Source organism: Panonychus citri, unplaced genomic scaffold (assembly GCF_014898815.1).
Source record: "Panonychus citri isolate SS breed McGregor unplaced genomic scaffold, ASM1489881v1 Contig00128, whole genome shotgun sequence".
Taxonomy (NCBI): domain Eukaryota; kingdom Metazoa; phylum Arthropoda; class Arachnida; order Trombidiformes; family Tetranychidae; genus Panonychus; species Panonychus citri.
In genome coordinates this window covers 17287-40079 of record NW_026515533.1, presented here as the reverse complement: position 1 = coordinate 40079, position 22793 = coordinate 17287, and the positions used below count along the sequence as shown (strand labels likewise).

The window sequence follows — 22793 nt, the reverse complement described above, 5'->3', positions numbered from 1 at the left end:
GAAATTAAATCGTTAATATGCTGATATATTGGTGGTGTTTCGGGTTGAAAGGTCAAATCAGTTTCTAATTTTTTTCTCTCTCTCTTCATGATTCCAAGTCTCATTCAGAACTTTGATTCATATTGTTATCAACATGGTGGATGAGTAATCATCATGCATCGATGTTTTTTTGGGCAATTTTCAAGGTTGGCTCAAGGTTCATCTTAGCACCTTAGCTCTTACTCACGATAACCTTTATTTTTACCGTTTCAATTGGTACCTTAAAGTTAATTTAATATTATTTAAGTTGATTGTTGTTGTTGGTTATTCTCATTTGGGTTCAATTATCACTCAATTCAATTTGAGATTTTGATGGTTACATGATCTGATGATGATTATTTGGCAAGACAAATTGAAAATCAGAATAAGAAAAAAGTTTCAGATAAACTGAATTAACTTTAATCTCATGATTAAACTTGATTACACATTTGATTGTAATAATATTACAAATCAATCGGTTGATTCAAAAGTTAAATTCAAATTTGATACGATCAATAATCAATCACTATCAATGGTATATTAATATATTCGTCTAACAATTAACTTGGAAATTGTAAAGACTTTTAGTTGACTCCTTGAATTATCATCAGCTGATTAACTTTAATTGTATCTAAATTGTCGTGATATCTTTTCATATATTTGGTGTAACAATATTAATTGTGAAAGAAAAATTGTTACATTTAATTGTTGATGTTGTTGTTGTTATTTTCTTGATTATCATGTTGATTGTTTTCAATTTAAAGTTAACACATCATCAAACTGTTAACGGTAACAACAATTTATTAATTGTAACTCTATTTGTTGGTTTAGTTATCATAAATGGTTGAGTTGATAAAAGTGTTTTTTTTTGCTTCTTCTCGCAAACTTGATTGTTAATAATACACTAATTGTTAACTCTACAATCAACTTATATAAAACTAATTTAACAAACCGTTATTAGCACCTTATTAACCAACCACCACTCAATTAATTGTCACAACAACAGTAGACAAACAAACAATTAAACAAGATGGAAATGAAAACAACAATTAGTTGATAGACAATCAGAATAATGATTATAATGATTATCTGATTGGTGATGATTATCAAAACCAAAGTTGATAATAGATAATACTACAATAATCATTATCAGTTATTAGTTAATTGTTAAACCATCAACGACTCCAAAAAAAACTAATTGTGATTAGAAAATGATAATAATAAATTGATTTCTTTTGATTCTGGTTTATAAATAATGTTTAAAATAATCAGCATAGTTTGATAATTGTTGTTGATACAATGGTGATTTTTGATTGTTGATCATCATGATGATCATGATGATTTATCAAAAAGGATGGGAGACTCTGTATATATATGGAAGTGGGTGATTTCTAGAGGGTGTTTTTAATAACGATGAGACTCATAGGGTTGCTTGTATTCATCATAGTAAGAGGGTTTGGTCAAGGTGTATGATGAATAAGGTTTGTAGCCATAACTTGGTGTGTATGAAGGTGAAAGGTAAGCCGGAGCTGCGTAAACGGCTGCTGGAGTTGGTGGCGGTGGTGGTGGTGGAGGTGTTGATGGTACTGGATGATGATATTCTGGAGTTGAAACTGTTACTGGTTCCTTTGCATACATTTTAACATCCGCTGGATCCGCTGGCGCAGTTCCGGGCTCATTTGTGGTCACTGTTGCTCGGAAACCATAATCATCGGCAATATAATCAACTTTCCGGTAAACACCATAAGCATCAGTATAACCATAGGAACCTTTTTTATTACCATATTCATCACCTAATTGATTGATTATCGGGAGAAAATGATTGTTATTAATTTTTGATTTTGTATCGATAATTAAATATTAACTCTTACCCTCTTCCATCCGATGATTATTATTACCATAACCATCATCAATATCGTAGCCAAAACTGTAAGGGTAACCTTTGTTTTCCTGTTTAATTTTGTTAACCAAAAAAGCAGAAGCAAAATTAACTGATTATTAGATTTGATTCGGTTAATTAACTTTCAAGTTCATTCTCGTTATCTAATGTTGATCAATTACTGATGAAATGATGATGATGATGATGATTCTTGATGGTTTTTTATATGTGAAAGAAAAAACTTATTCTTGTTTTTTACTTGATCAAAATCAATTCAATCTTATGGCTCATTGAACAATTTGTTAAATTGTTTGTTTACTTTTGTTGTTTCATGTTGATTGAAAACAAATACTTTGCTGATCATCATGAAATCTGATTGAATCTGAACGAGAAGATCTGAATTTGTAGAGATTAACTTACATAAGATGCTGGCTCTGAATATGATTGCTTATGGTGAGAGTATGATGGTGCTGGGATTGATGGATAAGATCCCACTGGTGAGTATTTAGATGAAGGTGCATACCCATAATAGGCTGGAGAAGATGTTACCATGGTTATCAGGGTGATTCCGAGAAGACACTGAATTTTGTTAGGAAAAGAAGGAAAAAATGAGAGTAAATGATTAGGAGAAATTGTTTGATTCCATTTTCACTGATATTCAACTTTTCATTTGATTCATTAATCTACCTTGAACATGATGATGATGATATTTCACTGAACTCAACTGTAGATGTATAAATATGATGAATTTATGGTGATGAATAAACTTCACTTGGATCGATGAATGTTGCCCACTGGTCACTTCGAGAGTTTATTATCGTGATTATAACGGGAAAAGGTTGAAAGTTTGTTTGAAAGATTTTCAATTTGGTTTCAATCTTTTCGGAAGAAAACTTTTTCTTATTCTTATGTAACTTGTATTTACTACAATGGAAACGTTGTTAACTGGTCAGTTAGTTAGTAATGTCCAGTAATGATGAGAAACTGGTCAGCCTTTTATATTATATACGTGCTGGTGGACATTAGCACGGTGAAAATTGTTAACTCTCTCTCTCTCTCGATCTCCTTTCCTGTTTATCTTCAGGACTCCTCCAGAGTTGATCCATGTTGAGGATGATGATGAAAAAAATGATTACAATTATGAATGGGAGGAGGAGTGGACACTGGTCAAGTAAAAGTGTGAAAAGTGAAAGTTGTTTATCATGGTTAACACCATGATTGTGATAGGGTTTAAATTGTTGATTGAGGTCAAGTGTGAGTATATTAAAATGATTGAAATGTAATCCACAATAAGTGGGTAAAACTTTTTTTCTATTACTTTTTATTACAATTAATTTGATAATCTAATTAAATCAATATTCATTTGATTGTCAATACTTTTGCTACCAATTAGAAACTATTTTCATCAAGAAAGACAAAATTTCTGTTAATTGTTAACAATAACTCAGCGGGCAGTTAATTAAATTTGCTCTTGTTGTTGTTGTTGTCATTTTAATCAAATCAATTCGTGGTCAAGTACAATTTAAGTTAAGGGTCAATCAGAACGTTTTTTTTTTGTTGATTAATTTGACAACAAATCAATTGATCAATTTGCTAATCATTTAACAATTTCCAATGACAATTGATTATTAATCTTGATTCGTTCTTCGAGAGTTTTGTTAATTGTTACAATTAACTCAATCTTAAGTATTTAATTGTGATCACAAAGACGATTAGAAATTGTTACAAGTGATTTAAGGTTAAATTTTTAATTGTCTTCGTAAATTTAATCAAATTAAATTGACAATTTATATTAATCATTTCATTTATATGTTTCCGGATGGAAAATTGTTAAAAACTAATTAACTTAACAATCAGTAATAATTTTTCACTTTTAAATCACAATTAATTGAATATTGGATTACTAAATTTGTTTATTGGTTCATTTGACAACAATTTAATTAAATTGTCCAATTTAGTTATTATACTTATATTAATCACAATTAAATTGAAAACTAATTGATTTGATTTCAAATAATTGAAAGTTGGAAAAATTATTTTCAATTTGAATCAATTGTTAGTCTGGAGATTTGTATTTTCCTAATCATTAACTAATAACATGACAATTTGTTTTCTACAATTAACTAATTGTTAACTAATCGATATAAATATATTATTAACATCAAACTGATTTACAATCATTTAAATTTGATTATTAGTTCCAATTGAATGAATAACGAATTGGAATCAAACTGTTACGAGGAAACTTTTTTTCGACAAAAAAAGTTTTCTATTAACTGTTAAGACTTCCTGATGATGATGATGATGATGATGATGAAGATGAAGATGATGACACAGGATGTGCTAATTATCGCATAGTTAATGAGTTTAATTAGACGAAGACAATTAAGATTAGTTGTTTTGTTTAGAATCACAATCAACTTTTTCCAAGGAGAAAAAAAGTTCTAACGAAAATCAATTGGAACTAATTTTTTTTTCTCCTTCGCAATTGTTACAAATTCTGATAATCAGTAAGAATCAAGAAATCATATTGTTAATTAATTAGTTAATCAGTTGATTTGAAATTGATTGACCTGAAAAATGAAATAATCAACCATCAAATTAAAGTTTTCTGATATTTATTAACAATTTAATCAACAACAACAGCAACAATTGATTGTTATATAAATTAGATTTGACTTTTGGTAATCTAATTTATCAACCAATTAACTAAATGTTAATCAACAACCAGTAATACAAATAATGATAACATTGATAATAATAAATGAAAACCAATTAATAATCAAACAGTTTTCATATTAATCAATTGATTTACAATTTAATTTACTCGATGAAAATTTGTAATTCAAAATGAACCATTGATATTGAAAATAGAAGCAATTTAAATTGTTACCAATTAACAATCAATCAAACTTTTCTGGAAGCAACAATTTTTCATCGCAAGAAATTTAATCATAACAATTTCCTGATTACCTGGAAATCAAACTGAATCATAATAATATCAGAATCAATATTATATATCGATAACCAATATAATTGGAAAAGAAAAAATTTCTCATCAATATTTTTCCATGTTAATCATGGAAATGATGATCAACATGATGATCATGATTATCGGTTGAACTTTTTTTCTTCACCTTCTCTTCAATTGAATCTCTCACCATGAGCCTAATCGATTGCAACAATTTACCTTCTCGGTGGTAAAAGTTAATCACAACAATTTAATCGTCTAAACTTAAGAAGCTTAACAATTTAGTTATCATCATTATCACGATGATGATGATGATGATGATGATTAAGATAATGATGATGAGTATCAATAACCATGTCGAAAGCGTGTCGAAGTGTCAACGATTTAATCATTAAATGTACCAAGAAAAAAATGGATCCAAACTTTAATTAAGTTGATGAAATTTTCGTTTAAAAACTAATTGATTGTCATCGGAATCGATTTAATGTTAATCGTTAGTTAATTTAAATTGATTGTTGATCATTTAGTTTAAATACTATTCAATATTTGCGTAAATTGTGGCACAATTAACGATCACAATTTACTTACATTCCAATTAATCGAGTTTTCTATTAGAAAGAAAAAGTTTCTTTAACTATTAAAGTTTCTAACGATCATTAATTATCTTAACAATTAACTGTATGTACTTTCTTAATTAAGGTGTGTGTATGTGTGAATTTAATTGTGTTTGTTTCTTAATCATGTTCGCAGTGTAACAATTAAGAGGCTCAAAGATTAAGCCTTAATTTTATCTACTAAATTGTTCAATTGTTTTCTTATGAGCGATTATATTGTTTGTTGAGTTAATTGTTATCAAGAATTAACAAAGTTTATCATTACGAATTAATAATTTGATTACTGTTTCGTTATGATTTGTCTTAATTGTTGTTTAACAATCGTCACAATTATATAAAACTAATTAACATGAAGCTCATCATTGGAATCACAAAGTTAACCATTAAAGGTAAACATCCGGTTAATAATTAAATTAACAATTAAAGGAAGCGAATGAAAAAACTTTCAATTTAAATTGTTACACCAAAATGGTTAAGGGATTAGCAAGGAAAAAAATTGATTGCTGGTTAATTGTTGTTCATTTTTATATACCCAAGGTGATATCAGATTAAAACAATACAAGTTAATTAACCTTTTGATTGTTGATGATTAACTCACTGTGATAATCAAGAAACGTTTATCTGGTTAACTTTATTGTCTTATTTTCATTTTTGATTAAACAATTAGTTTTAATTGTTGGTGTTGTTGAATATGTTGATTGTTCCTGATTATCATCAATATTAATCCAGTTAAATTAAGATGATGATTAATTGTATTGATCTTTCATTGAGATTGCAAATCAGGAAGGGGAAAAATTTTGCTAGACTATCATTACAATTAACTAATCACTTTCTCATCGGTCACGTGACAATTAAAGTTTAATATCTCATGTAGAGACAATCAACTGGATCGATTGTTAATTTAATTGTTTTAACAGTTAATTTTAATTTTAATTTATTGTTTTTGTTTTGTTTTGCCATCACTTAATTGTCACAATACATTAAATTGTTGTGATAATTTCAATATTATATTTTATTTAGATTTGATTAACAGAAAGACTTTAATTATCATAAGTTGATTGCGTTCATTTAAAGTCTCTGTAATTGTGACCATTAACATTGGAAATGATTTAATTTAATTGATTAAAATCAATTGATTGTAATATTATGATAACGAGATAATTTGATTTGTTTTTTTTTTGTTGTTTCTTATGCTTGAACATTTCGGTAAATTTTTGAAAGACAATTAAACTAATTAAACCTTTTGTTTGATGATTAAATAAAATGCTAATTAATTGCACTCTAAATTGTAAAATTTTGATTAACTAACTATAATTGTATCTGATTTTTGATTGTTAACATTTACTTTCTTTTGTACATATTGTTACTTATGTAATAATATAATGTTAACAAATAGCATTTCATTTTCATCAACAAGGTTAAGGTTAATTGTGCTGATAAACTAAATATTGTGTAACAATTAACACAAAAAATTATGATTTGTTGATCATTTTTGATTACAGGCCAACAATTTCATCAGGTGTTGATCGGCACGGGATGATTAAATTAATTATATTAACGTTTTTTTTGTGCAAAATAAATGATAAGCTTTTGAGTTGAGCTTTTTGTTTTGGGTTGAAATTATAACAATGTTCATTAATTGTGCTCCTTAATTGTTGATCTTAATGATTGGGTTGTAATTGTTTCAAGCCAATTTAATTGAGATTAATTTAAATTGTGTCCATTCAATTGATGTGTAGTTGTCATGTCATATGTCATGTGTTCAGCTATTGGAATGATATTTTTGTTTAAATATGAATTTTGGTTTCGTCTTTTCTTCTCGTTTCCTTATGTGAGTGTTGATAATTAACTAATTGCTCTCGTTTATTGGGGATAAAGTTGATTTTGCGTGAGTTTCAATTAACATGGAGTAAGAAGGGATAATGAATCTCTTGGATGTCCGGATAAACATTGAGCCTCCAATTCACGGGGATAAGCAAATCGTTCCGGAGCTCTAATGTATTCCAATTGAATTTCGGGATCGGTACCTTCCAACGACATGGCCTTTCGAATGGGAAACCAAGTCCAATCATTTTTCTCCATTAATTTGAACACGTAAGTTTCGGGTCCAGTAAATTCAGTCTTAGGTTTAGTTCGTAAGAGTATCATGAAGTAAAGATAATGCCACATATGATGTTCACGGGCAATGTGCTTCTCAAAGGAAACACCGGCACGATTATCGAAATCAGCTCGTGGCAGGCCACAAATGAAACAAGTATTTCTAAGGATATCCTCTTTCTTTTGCTTCTCTTGACGGAGATCGGCAAAAGTGTCAATGATGATACCAAAGAATAAGTTGAGAATGATAACATTGATGAAAAAATAGAAGAAAAGTTCATAAATAACACGACCATAGTAGAGACTTTCTTGCGAGGATGCAGGTCGAAGGACATCGCCAATACCTCCACCCGATCGAAGGCCATAGTTTATGGTGGTAATCAAACATTGGAATAAAGTTTTACAAGAGTATTCGGTTGCTTGACTTTCCTCTTCATTATCTTGTGGTACATATTCCCGTCGAAAGTCAAAATTGAAGTAAAGATAACCAAAAGTGGCCGCAATGTGTATCAAGATTAACGCCAATAAACAGGTCAAAAGTAAAGACTTTGAGTTTCGTGTAACCGATCGTATAACATTTCTTAGAGTCTCCTCTTGATAAATAACGTGAAGCAAAAGGGCAGAATAAAAAAGCGGATGAAACAGTCCCAAGGTACAAAAGGTCAGATAAACGCAGTGATAGATCAATTCATAGTCCATTAGATTGTTTAACCAGCCCCGTCGATACCCACGATTGATAAAGAAACTAAAAAGATAGACAATAGTAATTATAATATCCAATATACCACAGATATAAATGACCGCTTGTGGACCAATGGTATGAACTAGAAGCCACGTTGTGAGAACAACGGTTAAACGGAAGGCGCCGTCAAAAACTAGATCAAGTGACCTTTTATGAGTTCCAAACAGATATAACCAAAGACCAATGACTAGGCAGGCCAAGTATGACCGATGTTCAAGTCCAACGGGAGTCTCACCAAACGGATAGTAAGAGATCACAATCAGATTCAATAGAACCGCTAATTGGAAAGAAAGAGAGCCCCATTTGGACATGTAACGGCTAATTGCGTGCGAAAGCCGTTTCTTTGACTGAAGGTCACGTTGCCATTCCATCTCGGCCTGGAGAATGTCAACTTGACGGAAAAAATCAGGAACTTTGGAACGAGCTTTCTCATCAAGTTCAGTTCGGTGGAGAACTTTTTTCTTTGTCTCTTCCGTGAGGAAATGGCATTGTTCGGGTACCGCGAATACGATAAACTCAACTCGCTGTTCGGGACTATCACGTCGGACAACCTCAACTTGGGCAGTTTTTTTCTGAAAGAAAGCGATCGCATCACGACAGTCCTCTTGTTTTTGCTCTCGGTTGATTTGCTCGTTCAATTGGACTGAATATCGTTGACACTGGTGACATAGAATGTAAATATTATGACCAACTTCAATCTCTTTCACCTCTTCTGATTCCTCGCCATCTTTAAGAGCTGAAGGGTTACCTCGATGAGCTTCCGTTTCCATGAATTTCTTATACTTTTGATAAATCTCACAGGAATGATGGATAAGGTTGGCGTCCACAATTTTGGTAACTATTTCGGCGAAATCAATATCCGATCGTGATTCAATAATGGCCAGTAACAGTTTGGAAGCGTTAATCTTGAGCGATCTAACATCTTCCATGTACTTAGAGTCCAATTCTGCTCGATTTTTAATCAATGTAATGATAAATTCAATTCCATTGCTTTCACATTTAGCGATACAATTTTGATTCTCATGACATGGACCTTGACAATATTCAATCAGCGTTTTAACGGTTTGGTTGAAAAGGCCAACATTTTCCTCGTTAAGATAATTACCATCGATTGTTTTAGTCTTATGTGAGCCACAAAGTTTGATCAAGAATTTAAATGTTTCAGCGACTAAATTTTGATCTTTTCGTTTATCATTGCGAAGTAAATCTTGCATTTCTCGATAATGATTCTCACATAAAAGTCTCAAAAATTCAAGAATCTCTTCCATGATGGTTACTTCAGGTGGAAGTTTAGGTTTCTTGGGTGAGGCCAGTGAATGACTTATCATGGCGGCAAGTGTATTGGGTGTTATACTTCCGGTTCCATGTGATTCAGCTCTTAAATTAAGGAAATCAACTTCTTCCGGATAATTTGGTTCGACAAAACTACCAACGGTTTTGTTACCCAATGATTTGTATCCCAATTCGGTGGCAGTAATTGCAGAGTTTAAATGGTTTTCCTTATCCTCTTCAATTTTGGCTGAATTAAAGTTATAACTTAATCCACTTCCAGGTTTAGGTGAGGGAGTCAATGTTGGAACAATGATCGGAGGTGGAGGTGGTGAAGGATGAGGAGATGGAGGAACCGGAACAGGAAGAGAGGGTGGAAATTCACTTCCTGGTGAAGCATCTCGATCAGAAATTGATGGTTTACCTGGTGTACTTGGACTTTTAACATGAAACGGACTTTTAAAGCCCGTTTTATATGCTTTCTGGGCCAATACCATGCGATCGTAAAAATTTTTAATAAACTTATCCGATCCTTTTGAGATTTCATTGTAAAAACTTTTCTGAATGTTTTCATTTCCATCATTGAGTAAAGCTTTACCAAATTTAATTGAGTAAGCAAATATATCTTCACTTGGATTTTTCATGATAATTTCAACCACAATTTGAGGTGCATTCAGTTCATTCAGCTCATTTTGAATACATCGTAAATCTTTACAGCTTCTTGGAAGGTAACTAAAGGGTTGAGCAGAAAGTACATATGATGCCGAGTCCATGGTTGGATAAGGTGATGATGAAGATGATGATGATGATGACTGTCGATCTGAATAAGTGCTATTAACATTTCCATTGGCACTGGAATCACAGTTTCCATTACAATTATTGTTACTATTTGCTGGGCCAAAGTAACGCTCCTTCAGATGGAATCGCAAATTTTCAGCCTAAATTTTACACAACAAAGAATAAAACAAGAATTAAAATATAATCTTAAATTGTTTTTCTCTAATTAGTTAATATAATTGAAGTAAAAAAAACAATTGTATTTAAAAAGAAAAGGAAATTAATTTCTCATCTATTAGAAAATGATGTAAACAAAATTAACAAGGTAATGATGAAATAATAAAAGGGACAACAAATAATAAGGTAAATATTTGTCATGCAATCGTTTAGGTTAATCATCATGCTGAATCTAATAATTTGAAATAATATCTTAATTATCAACATGGTGAATTATTGTTAATTGTTTTACCTTGACTTCAAGGCTGAGCTCGTATTCAGTAGGCTCAGGAAGCTCCTTGAATAATAAAGTAATTGGTCAGCAATTGATAAAATAACAAGAATCAAAGATTAACAGAGAAGATCATTAATTATAATTAATGTTAATTTATGGTTATTAGTGGGGAACAAAGTGAATTATTAGTTTGTATCAATCATTGTAAATGAATTAAGAAGGTCAGTTAATTGTTGGTTAGTGTAGTTGTTGTTGTTTTTTTGATTCTCTTTCTCAAGTAAACATGAGTTTCATGAGTATTTCTACTTTTTCTACTTGATTTGTAATTAGTATTTTGTAACATTAATTATGACAATTTGTGTATTTACCTGATTGGTTTTATCATCGATAACAAGTTCAGTTAATATTTGTAAGGTTTGAATGATTACTTTCTCATCGGTTTTAATCTGTTCTTTGGTTCCATACATGACAAGAGCTAAGATATGTTGGATTAGATGTTGAATGAAAAATCCCCTTAATAGATTTTTATGCATCTGAGTATTAATGGGAAACAGGGCAGCGGGCTGATAGAAAACATCAATCAGAACTGACAATTCGGCTTTAATTTTTGGTTCTAATTCGGTTCGTTGTTCGTCAATTAAATTTTTCCAATTTGATTGGACAATATCATCTTGAAGGGAAGATGATAAAAGTAGACCAGGTAAAGAGGATGATGAATCCATTAGATCTATTAATGGTTGATCATTTTGTGATTCTTGTTGTTGTTGTTGTTGTTGTTGATTGGATAGAGTTGTGATTATTGTTGAAGTGGATGATAATGATGATAGGGAAGATGAAGATGATTCGGTTCCATTTAAATAAAGACGAGGTGGCCTTTTACGAAGTGGTGGTGTAGGTGCTCCTTTATTATTATCACCGTTACTAAGTTGATTTGTTGTTGTGGTGGTGGTGACGGTGGTGTTGATAGTGTTGGTGGTTGAAGTTGTGGTTAGAGTTGTGGTAGTTTTGTTGGTAATTGTTAATAATTGATTATTTGAATCGTTCGGTGCTGAGCTTATCTGAACCTTAGGTGGATCTTTTGTCAAAGGATTAATGGGTTGATCAGATTGATCGGAGCGAGAGGTTTCATTACGAGCTAAATTGATGATAAACAAAAAAATGAGACAATAATAATTAAGAAAATATTGTTAACATGGGAAAATTAAGATGAAGATGTAATCAATATCTAATTAGTTAATTAACTCTAATGATGTTTACCTAATTTCTTCTCACGCCAGGTATGAGCATATTTTACAATAGGTATAACCAATTTATCACCAGAGACTAATTTAGTTGATATTTCAATTAATTCACGCATATCTTTTTTTAATTTAGCTTCTAGGTTTTCAGTCACATTAAATCGTTGATTAATCAAATTGTGAAGGTTTTTGATTATTTTATCTAAAGTTGTTTGCTACAATTAGAAAGAGAGAATTAAAGAAAGTAGAGGAAGAAGAAGAAGAAAAAAAAATCGTTAATATTAATGTAATCATAAAGAATTAATTGTTAACCTTGTAACCAATTGTAAATCATTGGTTGATTTGATTTCTGGGTTAAAATGTGATTAAGATTGACTTTTTGTTTCCAGTTTTGTTTAATCAAATCAAATTAACAAGTGGTTAAGATTAATTACCAATTGATAGGAGGAAAATTATATACTTACGCTTGTAGAGGTTGATGAGGTGATGAAAGCTCGTAACATGTAAAGAAATCCTCGAGAAAGATATGATGTCCAGTCGTGGTCAAGTTGTAGTTTTGTCTGTGATGTTTTCATTAGGGTTTCGTTGATATCACCGAAGAGACTTTCAATTAGTTTGGTCATTTTTGATGATCTGCTTAACTCTTCCTGGTGAATTTCAGTTTCAATATGAGAATTGGTCAGTAGTCTACAATAAGCTTCCTTGACCCGAGGATGACAATTGTTATACTCGATAATGTGAGCAATATAATCAAATGGACAAAGTCCAGCACAATCTTTTTCATTGTTTTTGTTTTTACCCTCGGTACAAGCGGCTAACAGGTCAATCAATTTTATATGGAACCATAGTTCACCTCTTTATTGTAACGACTACAGATCATGGATCTCATTAGTTCACGAATCTTTTCACCACCATCCCAATCAAAAATATCCTCTTTGTGAAATTTAAGTTCATTCAATATTTTGGCCTGGACATTGGGCAGCGCTTTACCCTCTGATTTAACGATTGTCAACAGGAAATCCAGGAAGTAGGTTTTTTTACCCTGAGAGATGATAAAGTTAACACACTTTCTAATTGCTTCTTCGTTAATTTCATTGCAAAGTTTTTCGTTGTTGACAAAAATACTCATCAGCGTTTCCATCTCAAGTTTCTAAAAAGATGAAGAAGAAAAAATATCAATGATAACGGTAAAAAGAAAAGAAAAGGAAATAACAAATTACGGGAAGAGAAATGATTCTCCCTGACAGATGATTAATTAATTACCTCAGGTTTAAGAAATCTTTCATAGTGTTCATAGAGCTCTTCTTGATTAGTTGGATTATTGTAGCAAAAATCTTGGAGCAATTCGTGAGTTCGTTCAAAGATTTTCTTTATGTAAGGATCATTCTAATTGATAAGGGAAGAAAAAAGAAGAAAAAAAATTAATTAGATCAAAGTGTTGATAGTTTAAGTAATTAAATCATCATCAACATCATTCTAGATGTATTAGTTATTAATGATGATGGTGATGGAGGTGATTATGATTAAGGTGATGGTTTGATAAATGGGTAATGTGTATTATTGATTGTTGGCTTTATTATCATCTAGATACCTCATCATAATTAATTGACAACAGATCGACTAGAATTTTAACCAATCCTCTTGATTGTAATAGACTTTGCTCCAATTTTTTCGCCTTGTTGGTTGATTTATCACGACAACAGTAGGACAGTGTTTGTAATATACTGTCAACTCGATTGTACCGTTTAATTTGTTCCTCTTTAATGTCAATCAATAAAAGAGCATTCGATTTATCTGAATCAATCAATAGAGGATAATTAGGTATTCCTGGAGGTGGTGAGGGTAAATCGCGATCTTCATCTCGAAGGCCACATTTTATCTTATCTTCGTCGTCTCTTTTTGATTTAGTGTAAACCCAAGTTTCCGATTCTTCAACATACTCTTTCAATACTTCCAAGGCTTTCCTAAAATACTCATAGATTTGAACGTCTTCCTTTTTGATTAACAATTGTACCTGTCGAAGAGCATTAAGAAACTCTTTGCGTTGTTTAAATTCACGTATTAACAATTTCATAGCTCCAGAAACTAATGAATAGGCTTTCGAGTTAATAATAAAACTTAATAATATTTTAACCGATATAAAGCCCATTGAACCATCAAGGTTGGTCTTTGAATCCTCAAAAATGGCCTCAACATCTTCCGATGATATTTTAGACGGTGAACATAAACTGTGACTTTGATCCTTAAAATGAACCAAAATATTGGTTATCCGATAATCTAATCTTATATCATAGATGAAATTTAATATCTCAATTATATTTAAACGGATATCCATGGCCGGTCCAACACCGAATTGACTTAATGGTGGTTTCGAAATGCTTTGAGCTTGTTTATGCTCCTTTAATTTGGTTACAACGACATCTTGCATTCTCGCTCGATCTGGTCTATCTGGTTCGTCAAGTTTTTCCGATTTTTTTAAAATGTCCAATATCGTTTTATTCAATTTGATTAACTTTTTGAAATTGAAAAAACCAAACAACATTAAATTACGAACCAATTTCATCACTTCAAGAGTTAAATTGTTGATATAATCTTTATCCCCTTGACCAACCATAGTTAAATAATCCTCAACGAATGAAATTGTACTAGATAAAGCGTTTTGAACGTCTTTTCTTGCTCCATCAGCACCAACCTTCAATTTAGCCTCAACAATATCGTATTCATCAAACTCTGCCGGTGTCGGTATATCAGCCCAAACTCGTGCATATTCAATAGGTTGAATCATTACATTGGGCTTACAGTCAACGTGAAGGTGAAGCATAAGACGACAAAAAACCGCTCGAAGCTCAATTGGTAAATCTTCATCAACCATACACTGATGAATTAATTCAATTGTTAACTTTTCGGTGTCTTTAAGGTAACCAATTGCATCGTATTGCCTTTTGAAACACATTGCACAAAATAAATCCAATTGATTACAATAATATTTTAACATTTGCTCGGCACTTGAATCCTTGTTATGTGATCTTTTTGCATCGGAAACTAATTGTTTCAATGAAATCTTATTTCCGGGTCTTAATGAGTCAGGGTAAAGGTAAACTTCACCATCTTCCATCTTGGTGTGTATTAATGCATCCGGATTCTCAAAGAGTAAACATTTACAGAAACTTTCCTGAGTTTTAACTGATTCACCATCACAGACACAAAGATTTTTCAATAAATCTAATATATTTGATTTGGATTCTTTTTTGGTTTCCTTTGGTGTTTTTAAAAGTGAGATAAACAATTTAATCTCATTTTCACCCACAAATCCCTCCATAAATTGTGTGTTACCCTGAATTAATACTGTTATGGTTTCCAAAGCTGATTCCTCGGTTTGTTTATGTTCAACTTGACCAATGATAAAACTGAACCTTTTACTTATTTCCAACTGATTTTTTCGATACTCTTTCTGAGATAATTGAAGTATACGATAAGCATAACGAAGTATTTCAACCAGATAACGATTATATTCTGGATCATCTGGAATTGAATCATTTCGGATAAATGGTGCAGCCAAAAGTTCAAAGATTATCTGTAAAAGTTTCTGTTCTCGTACCAATTTTTGTCTATCTCGATCAGGGATAACCGATGAGGTACTTGGTGGTTGTGGTTTTGATTCATCTTTAGGTTGATTGATAATGAAAAACATTAAATCAAATAGTAATGATTTAAGAACTTTCCTTTCTGGTGCCGATAATGAATGATCTTTCAATTTTTCAACGGCAGTTTTAAGGAAACGATGAGCATCGTTAACAAAATCAAGATCACGAACTTCAGAGAAAGAGACTGGAATTATTTGGAAAACCTCTTTGTTTCCATTTTTTTGAACAGCGATCACTTTGGACATGTAAAGAATTGCTTGATCTTTATCCTTTTTCTGATTTGCATCGAAAAAATCATTAGTATGATGTAACCATGAACGTGTTGACTGATTAAGAATACGAACAAATGATTTATGGGGAACACAATCACCAATGTTCACCTCACGAGTTGGATGTAGACGAAATTCAATTTTATCATCATATGTTGACGATGGTACAAGATACCATTGGCTTGATCCTGGTTCAGCTAATGGGTCAGGAGCCAAACCAAGATATTTACCTGTTGATAAATGTTTAAATCGTATAGTTGAATCCCAATGGGCTAAACCGCCTCGAGGCACTTCACCTTGACGTATTTCAACCTCCCAAAGAGCTTTAGAACTAGTTGCTGACGTTGCTTCGGTTCGAGCGGTATACCTAAGGAACACTTTTTGTGACACAACCTTTTTTTTACAACCACCATCGTTAACGGTTTCCTCTAAATCGTCCAAAGTCAAATATCGAGCAGATTCAGAATGAAAGAGACGGAAAACATCACCAGCTTTGAGATAACCTTCAAGATTTTCACGGTAATCAAGGTAAAGAAGTATCTTCCAACTGGTAAAGGCATTTGAAATGTTCACCTCAAAGCATCCTTTGTGATCTGAATGCTCCCGATTAGAGGCATGTAAACGTTGAGCAGCGGTCACTGAGACAAGAAAAATCTCATCTCCATAGGTAACTTGTTCACCATTTCCACGAAATTTGAGACAATCGGTAACCCGGAAATGTGAATTATCATTACCATCACGGTCAAGTGAAACTCTCCATGCTGATGGATCCAATTGAGCAGGTATCTTGGTGAAAGCGGTAACATATTTATTATTTTTTAAATTTAATAACTGGATAACATCACCATAATGTAGTATTTCACCACGACGTGAACGATTCTCCTCTTCATTGGCTCTCTTCTCATCGGTTGCATAAACTTTCAATGTTGCCAACCTTGATTCGTTACTTGGATCACGTAGACGAGCTTCTTGAAAATCTTGTTGAGCTTCATGTTTACCAGCAATACAGATACGATAAAGGTAATCTCTCATTTTGGATGGTGTCTCAGTTAAATTACCATCACAAGTGACCGCTGCTCTTTCATCAACTGAATCAAGGGTTGTCAGGAAACCTTGAACTTTACCTTGAGCAACAAATAGAGCAATTGTATCACCAATACGAACTGGAGAATCACCGATTGTTGTTGGAATATTTGTTGAATTTGGTAATTGGGATGAAGATGGAATAGATGAATAGGAATGATGATGATGTGAATACTGTGGTTGATGAGAAAATTGCTGATGAGGATAACCATAATGAGAAAATGGTTGATAGTAAGATGATTGGTGTTGCTGTTGTTGTTGTTGGTGATGAGAAGCATATATTGAAGACGAAGAGGATGATGGACTTGTTGGTTCCATTTCCCGTTTGGATGAAAATTTCTTGGTTTTCACAGAGGAAAAAGAAGAGGAAAGACAAGGAAACGTAGAATCATCAAAACGAAAATAGGGAGAGAGAAAGAGAGAGGAAAGAAGGAGATTGAAAATGGAGAGAAGACTAACAACAAACAATAAATCTTTTCTTTCTCTTTTTCTCTATTACATTAGAAGAAGTAAATTAACTTAATTGTTGACCTTACAAAAAAAAAGAGACAAGAAAATCTCAAACCAAAAGAAAAGAGAAAGAGAAAGAGAGAGAGAGAGAGAGAGAGAGAGAAAAAAAATATTCCACAAAAAGAAAAATGTACAACAACAAAAAGAGAATAGAAAATTAAATGAACAATTGAAACAGAATTTGAGGAGAAAAAAAATCTCACAAATACACAGGAACAAAAATAGGTAAATTATAATAGAAAATATAATGAATTATAAAAAAGAGAGAGAGAGAGAAATTAACATGAAATTGGATTAATTAACAAACAATCAAAAAACAAAAAGTGATTAACATAATAGAAATGAGATGATTTCTAATACCGATTAGATTGGTGACGATGAATGATGATAATTGTTGACCTTGGGTTTAAAGGACAATACTGATTAACAGTAGATAGTAACGATAAGTAAAATATTACATTTAAATAAACTTAAGGAATGAATAACAATTTAATTGTTACAAAAAGATCACAATAACAATTAAATTAAAAATCTACATTAAAGTTAAAGGAAAAAAATGACAAATGAAAAGAAAATTAGTTCAAATTTTGTTCGCCTGATGGAGTAACTTTCGTTTTCTATTAGAATTCGACATAGAAACTGTTTCCATCTACCGAGAGGTAATGTTACTTTTATGTTATTCTCCTTCAATTTAATTTCATTTTTTAATTTTCTTTTTCTCTCTTGACCATAATTAAATCATTCCGGTTAATTAATTTTCTTTTTTTGGTTCTTTTCATTAGAATTAATTTATGGCCCTCATGTTTAAGAGAATTTAATTGTTTCATTTCGTTTCTTTTTCGGTTATTTTTTACCATCGATGTATCGGTTTTGTCTCACATGTTCCTCTCTTTGTGATGCAATGTGACGCATTTGACTAATTGTAATTTTCTGTTTTCATTTTTCTTAATTGTTTCGGGTTAATTTTCTCGGTTAATTGTCAGTTGATTGTTCATTTCTTGTTTTATTATCGATTAATTGAACTGTACAAGCTTTTTGAATTCTATTTGGTTAAAGGTTTCGCTTCTCATCTTGGTAAGTATTTTGATTGATTTTCATTTTCTATTCTCATTGACATTTAACATTGAATTTATTGTGACTCATTTTGTTGGAAAATAATTTATTAATTCTTTGTTTCTTTGCTATTTTCTATTTCTAGTTTGAATCGGATTAATTACCATTTGTTGGTGTGTTTGTTTCTTTGCCTCCTGTTGGTCCATTTTCATGGGTTTCTTTGACTTTTGAAGGGTTTTTATTTTCTCATCAATCTTTGTCTCACTCTGTTTGTTTCACCACCTTGATTTAATTTCTTACCGGTGAAAATGTCTCTGACAATTCCAACTAGATCGTTGACATTGAAATTACTATCACCTCATTTACATGGGTTGATTGTTTCATCTACTCGAAGTGCAAGTTCAACCTCGGAAGGTAAGAATTGATTGTCAATTCAACATGATCGATTTTACATTTTTCTCTCTCTCTCTCTCCTTTTCTCTTATATTCTATATGATTTTAAATGCGACTTAAATTTTTGTTTTTCTTTTACTCATATTCTTTAGGAACTTCTTCTAAAAAAACTCCATCTTTACGGCCTTTGTATCTTGATGTACAAGCGACTTCACCTATGGATCCAAGGGTCATAGATACAATGTTACCTTACATGGTCTCTCTATATGGTAATCCACATTCACGGACACACTCATATGGCTGGGAAAGTGAGGCTGCCGTTGAAGAAGCTCGAGCTCATGTGGCCCATTTGATTGGTGCCGATCCGAAAGAAATAATCTTCACCTCTGGAGCAACCGAGTCAAATAATATCGCAATTAAAGGAGTTGCAAATTTTACAAGGATAAAAAAAATCACGTAATCACCACACAAATTGAACATAAATGTGTTTTAGACTCGTGTCGATATTTGGAAAATAATGGATTTAAAGTAACTTATCTGCCCGTTCAGAAAACAGGCCTTATTGATTTAAGAGATTTGGAAGCTGCAATCACAAAAGATACACTTTTAGTCTCCGTGATGACGGTTAATAACGAGATTGGCATAATCCAGCCGATCAAGGAAATTGGAGCCATTTGCAGGGAGAGAAAGGTTTTCCTTCACACCGATGCTGCTCAGGCCATCGGAAAAATACCGTTAAATGTTGAATCTATGAACATTGACCTAATGTCGATCAGTGGACATAAAATTTACGGGCCCAAAGGTGTTGGTGCCATTTACGTACGTCGTAGGCCTAGAGTTCGAGTTGAGGCTTTACAAAGCGGCGGTGGTCAGGAAAGAGGACTTCGTAGTGGAACCGTACCAACACCGTTGGCTGTTGGCCTTGGAGCTGCTTGTAAAGTTGCCGCTCAAGAAATGGACTATGACCACAAGCATATTTCAAAATTATCTGATCGACTTATTACCAAAATATTGGACAATATTCCCGAAGTTATTATCAATGGATCTCGAGAATCAAGTTATCCCGGTTGTGTTAATATTTCCTTCTCATGTGTCGAAGGTGAAAGTTTATTAGTTGCTCTAAAAGATATTGCTCTTTCTTCTGGATCAGCCTGTACTTCCGCATCATTAGAACCTTCTTATGTATTGAGAGCTATTGGCGCTGAAGAGGATCTGGCACATTCTTCAATCCGATTTGGTATCGGTCGATTCACAACCCAAGCTGAAGTTGATTTTACTGTAGAAAAGTGTATCTATCATGTTAATAGACTAAGAGAGATGAGTCCACTTTGGGAAATGGTTCAAGATGGAATCGACATCAAGACAATTCAATGGAGTCAACATTAAACAATCAGTACTCCAATCAATCTGATGTTAAACAACAATTTAATTTTATCAAAATTTGATCACTAAAAGTTACAGTTAACAATTAATTAAGTGACTTTTAAATTGCAAGGAGTAAACTTTTACCAATTGAGTTATCAATTGTAACCGATACAATTAATAGTCCACTTTGTTTAATTGTTGATTCATCTTTCAAAGTAATCAGATAAATAGTCAAAATTATCTTTAATTGTTACATTATTTTGACTTTGATTTGAAGACAAACCAAATCTCCTTAAAAAAAGTTTATTAAACTTGTAAAATTAGTCTGCAATTAACAGGAGACTTGATAATCAAAGTTAAATTGTCTCTTGAAAAAAAAAACTTAATTGTTAAATGAAAAAAAATACTACGATTTGTATATCGATAATCAACTAACCAAGACAATTTAATAGATAACTATTGAATCTTTATTGAGAATCAATCAAATGTAATTATATATGAATAGATGAAAACATTGATTAAAGATCAATGTTTCAATTATCTGGGGAATCAATTCTCTCTCTCCCTCTCTGAATTGATTATCTTATAATCAATTTCATGATTTCAGGTGGAGTATGAGTGTATGAACCATCCAACGACCCACCATCAACCGGAAGACAAGAACCACAAACGAAAGAGGCCATTTCCGAAGCAAGGAAAACAATGGCGTTCGAAACATCCTCACTTTGTCCAATTCTGCCGAGAGGATATTTCTCTGAGACTCTTTGTCTTATCTCCGGCATGAGATGTTCAATTCCATCGGATAACATTGGCGTTTCCACATAGGCTGGACTAGAATCGACGAATGAACCAATTAATTAATCGCTTATTACTCTATCAGCGACTCAATTCATTTGCTTACCTGACGTTATTGATTCGAACACCTTTAGGTGCCAATTCCAAGGTGAGTGTTTTAACCGTCATGTCGAGAGCAGCTTTCAATGAACAATAGGCTGTACCTTTTTCCCACTACGACGAAGCAAATGAATATCGAAATGAACTTTTCTTTTTCTTCTATGTGATTATTATCAATACTTACTGGACGTTGACCAGCACAACTGGACACATTGACGATGTTTCCCTTGCTCGCAATTAGATGAGGTGTTGCCAAGTGAATAAGGTACAAAACAGCTCGTAAATTAGTTCGATAAATATTGTCCAAAGCGGTGAAAAATTTGTCCGCAGGTTCGTCAATCGCAACTGCACTGGAAATACCAGCATTGTTAACAAGAACATCGATTCGACCAAATTCACTAATTGTCAAGTTAATTAGAGTTTGACAAAAGTCTTCGGTCGAAATGTCACCAACTACACCAAGCGTCTGAACGATTAAAGGTCAATTTCGAACAAGAATAAAAAAAAAAATCAATTTCGAATTCTATTCATCTGAGTTAATCAACTAATTTAATCTTCTAATTGATTTTACCTTTGATTGGTCGGTTGTGTTGAATTTCCGACATTCGTTGGCCACTTTCTCGACCCGCTCTTGATTTCGACCTGTAACCACAACCGAAGCTCCTAATCGGGCAAAATGAATTGCATTCACTTCACCAATGCCAGAACTGGAACCTTAACCAAAAAGAAAAGAAAAGGATAATTAAGTTAATTGTTTTGTTTACCATTAAGAAATTTAATTTCAACTAAAAATAGAAACATTTAAATACAAAAAAGCAACTTAATCATTTTGTTTACCCTCTTATATGTAAGATGATTAAGTTAATTACTTACCAGTTACAATTACCACTTTACCAGAAAATGATTTACCGTCAATCATTGCGGCCATTGTTGTTAATTGTTGAAGGGCAAGAAATTAACAATCACAATTAAACAATAAGAAACAAAAAAAAATTGCGAAAATGTAAATGGTTAACTTAATACACTTTCGATGAGATTTCAACTAATATTGTGATCAGTATTTTGTTAGCAACACAATTAACTGATTGTTTCGATCTCTTGATAACAATTAATAAACAGTTGCTAATTCTCATTCATTAGTAAACGAACAATTTATGATAATAACAATTAAGATTAATTGAAACATTGACAGTTTGACTAATCTTTTAGGGATCCAAACCATATTTCCATCTGTAAATCATCAACAATTAACTGATTGTTTCAAATCGAGTTGGAAACAATCAATTGTTTAATTAACCTTCAGTTGACATTTTCCATAATAACTAAACAACAATTATCCTAATCCAGTTGTAATCCGATTGATTTTTCCTGTTGATCAATAAAATACAAACAACAATTAATCCTTAACTTAATATTTAATTGTTGGGATCGATTTTTGATCACAATTTGATTAGTTTAATAAGATCAACTCTCAATGATAACAATTAAATTGATTACCCATAAACCGATTGTCCTTTAACTCACAA

At 32.1% G+C, this 22793-nt stretch overlaps 4 protein-coding genes across 4 annotated transcripts; 1 reads left to right on the top strand and 3 right to left on the bottom strand.

Annotated features, from left to right (window-relative positions):
* Positions 1-672: 672 nt before the first annotated feature.
* On the bottom strand, positions 673-2877 carry LOC128390802 (cuticle protein 16.8-like). The gene is made up of 4 exons (XM_053350570.1): positions 2585-2877; positions 2318-2476; positions 1890-1968; positions 673-1811 (listed from the first exon to the last, which is right to left on the bottom strand). Exons 1-4 carry the CDS (start codon positions 2591-2593, stop codon positions 1423-1425), a joined length of 636 nt encoding a protein of 211 aa, XP_053206545.1. The 5' UTR covers positions 2594-2877; the 3' UTR covers positions 673-1422.
* A 3498-nt stretch (positions 2878-6375) lies between these two features.
* LOC128390793 (inositol 1,4,5-trisphosphate receptor type 1-like) lies at positions 6376-18114 on the bottom strand. Its single transcript, XM_053350554.1, is given in 8 exon segments — positions 6376-10528; positions 10837-10881; positions 11187-11953; positions 12076-12271; positions 12521-12912; positions 12915-13206; positions 13320-13442; positions 13648-18114. Coding segments are annotated over 8 exon segments (8685 nt in total). The 5' UTR covers positions 17371-18114; the 3' UTR covers positions 6376-7381.
* Positions 18115-18293: 179 nt separating this feature from the next.
* Positions 18294-20922, top strand: LOC128390797 (cysteine desulfurase-like). Its single transcript, XM_053350565.1, is given in 4 exon segments — positions 18294-18636; positions 18761-19029; positions 19161-19433; positions 19436-20922. Coding segments are annotated over 3 exon segments (1338 nt in total). The 5' UTR covers positions 18294-18636; positions 18761-18923; the 3' UTR covers positions 20395-20922.
* Positions 20818-22493, bottom strand: LOC128390800 (4-formylbenzenesulfonate dehydrogenase TsaC1/TsaC2-like). Its single transcript, XM_053350567.1, has 5 exons — positions 22141-22493; positions 21839-21981; positions 21452-21733; positions 21275-21381; positions 20818-21204 (listed from the first exon to the last, which is right to left on the bottom strand). The coding sequence occupies exons 1-5, from the start codon at positions 22193-22195 to the stop codon at positions 20952-20954; spliced, it is 840 nt and encodes a 279-aa protein (XP_053206542.1). The 5' UTR covers positions 22196-22493; the 3' UTR covers positions 20818-20951.
* Between the last annotated feature and the right edge of the window lie 300 nt (positions 22494-22793).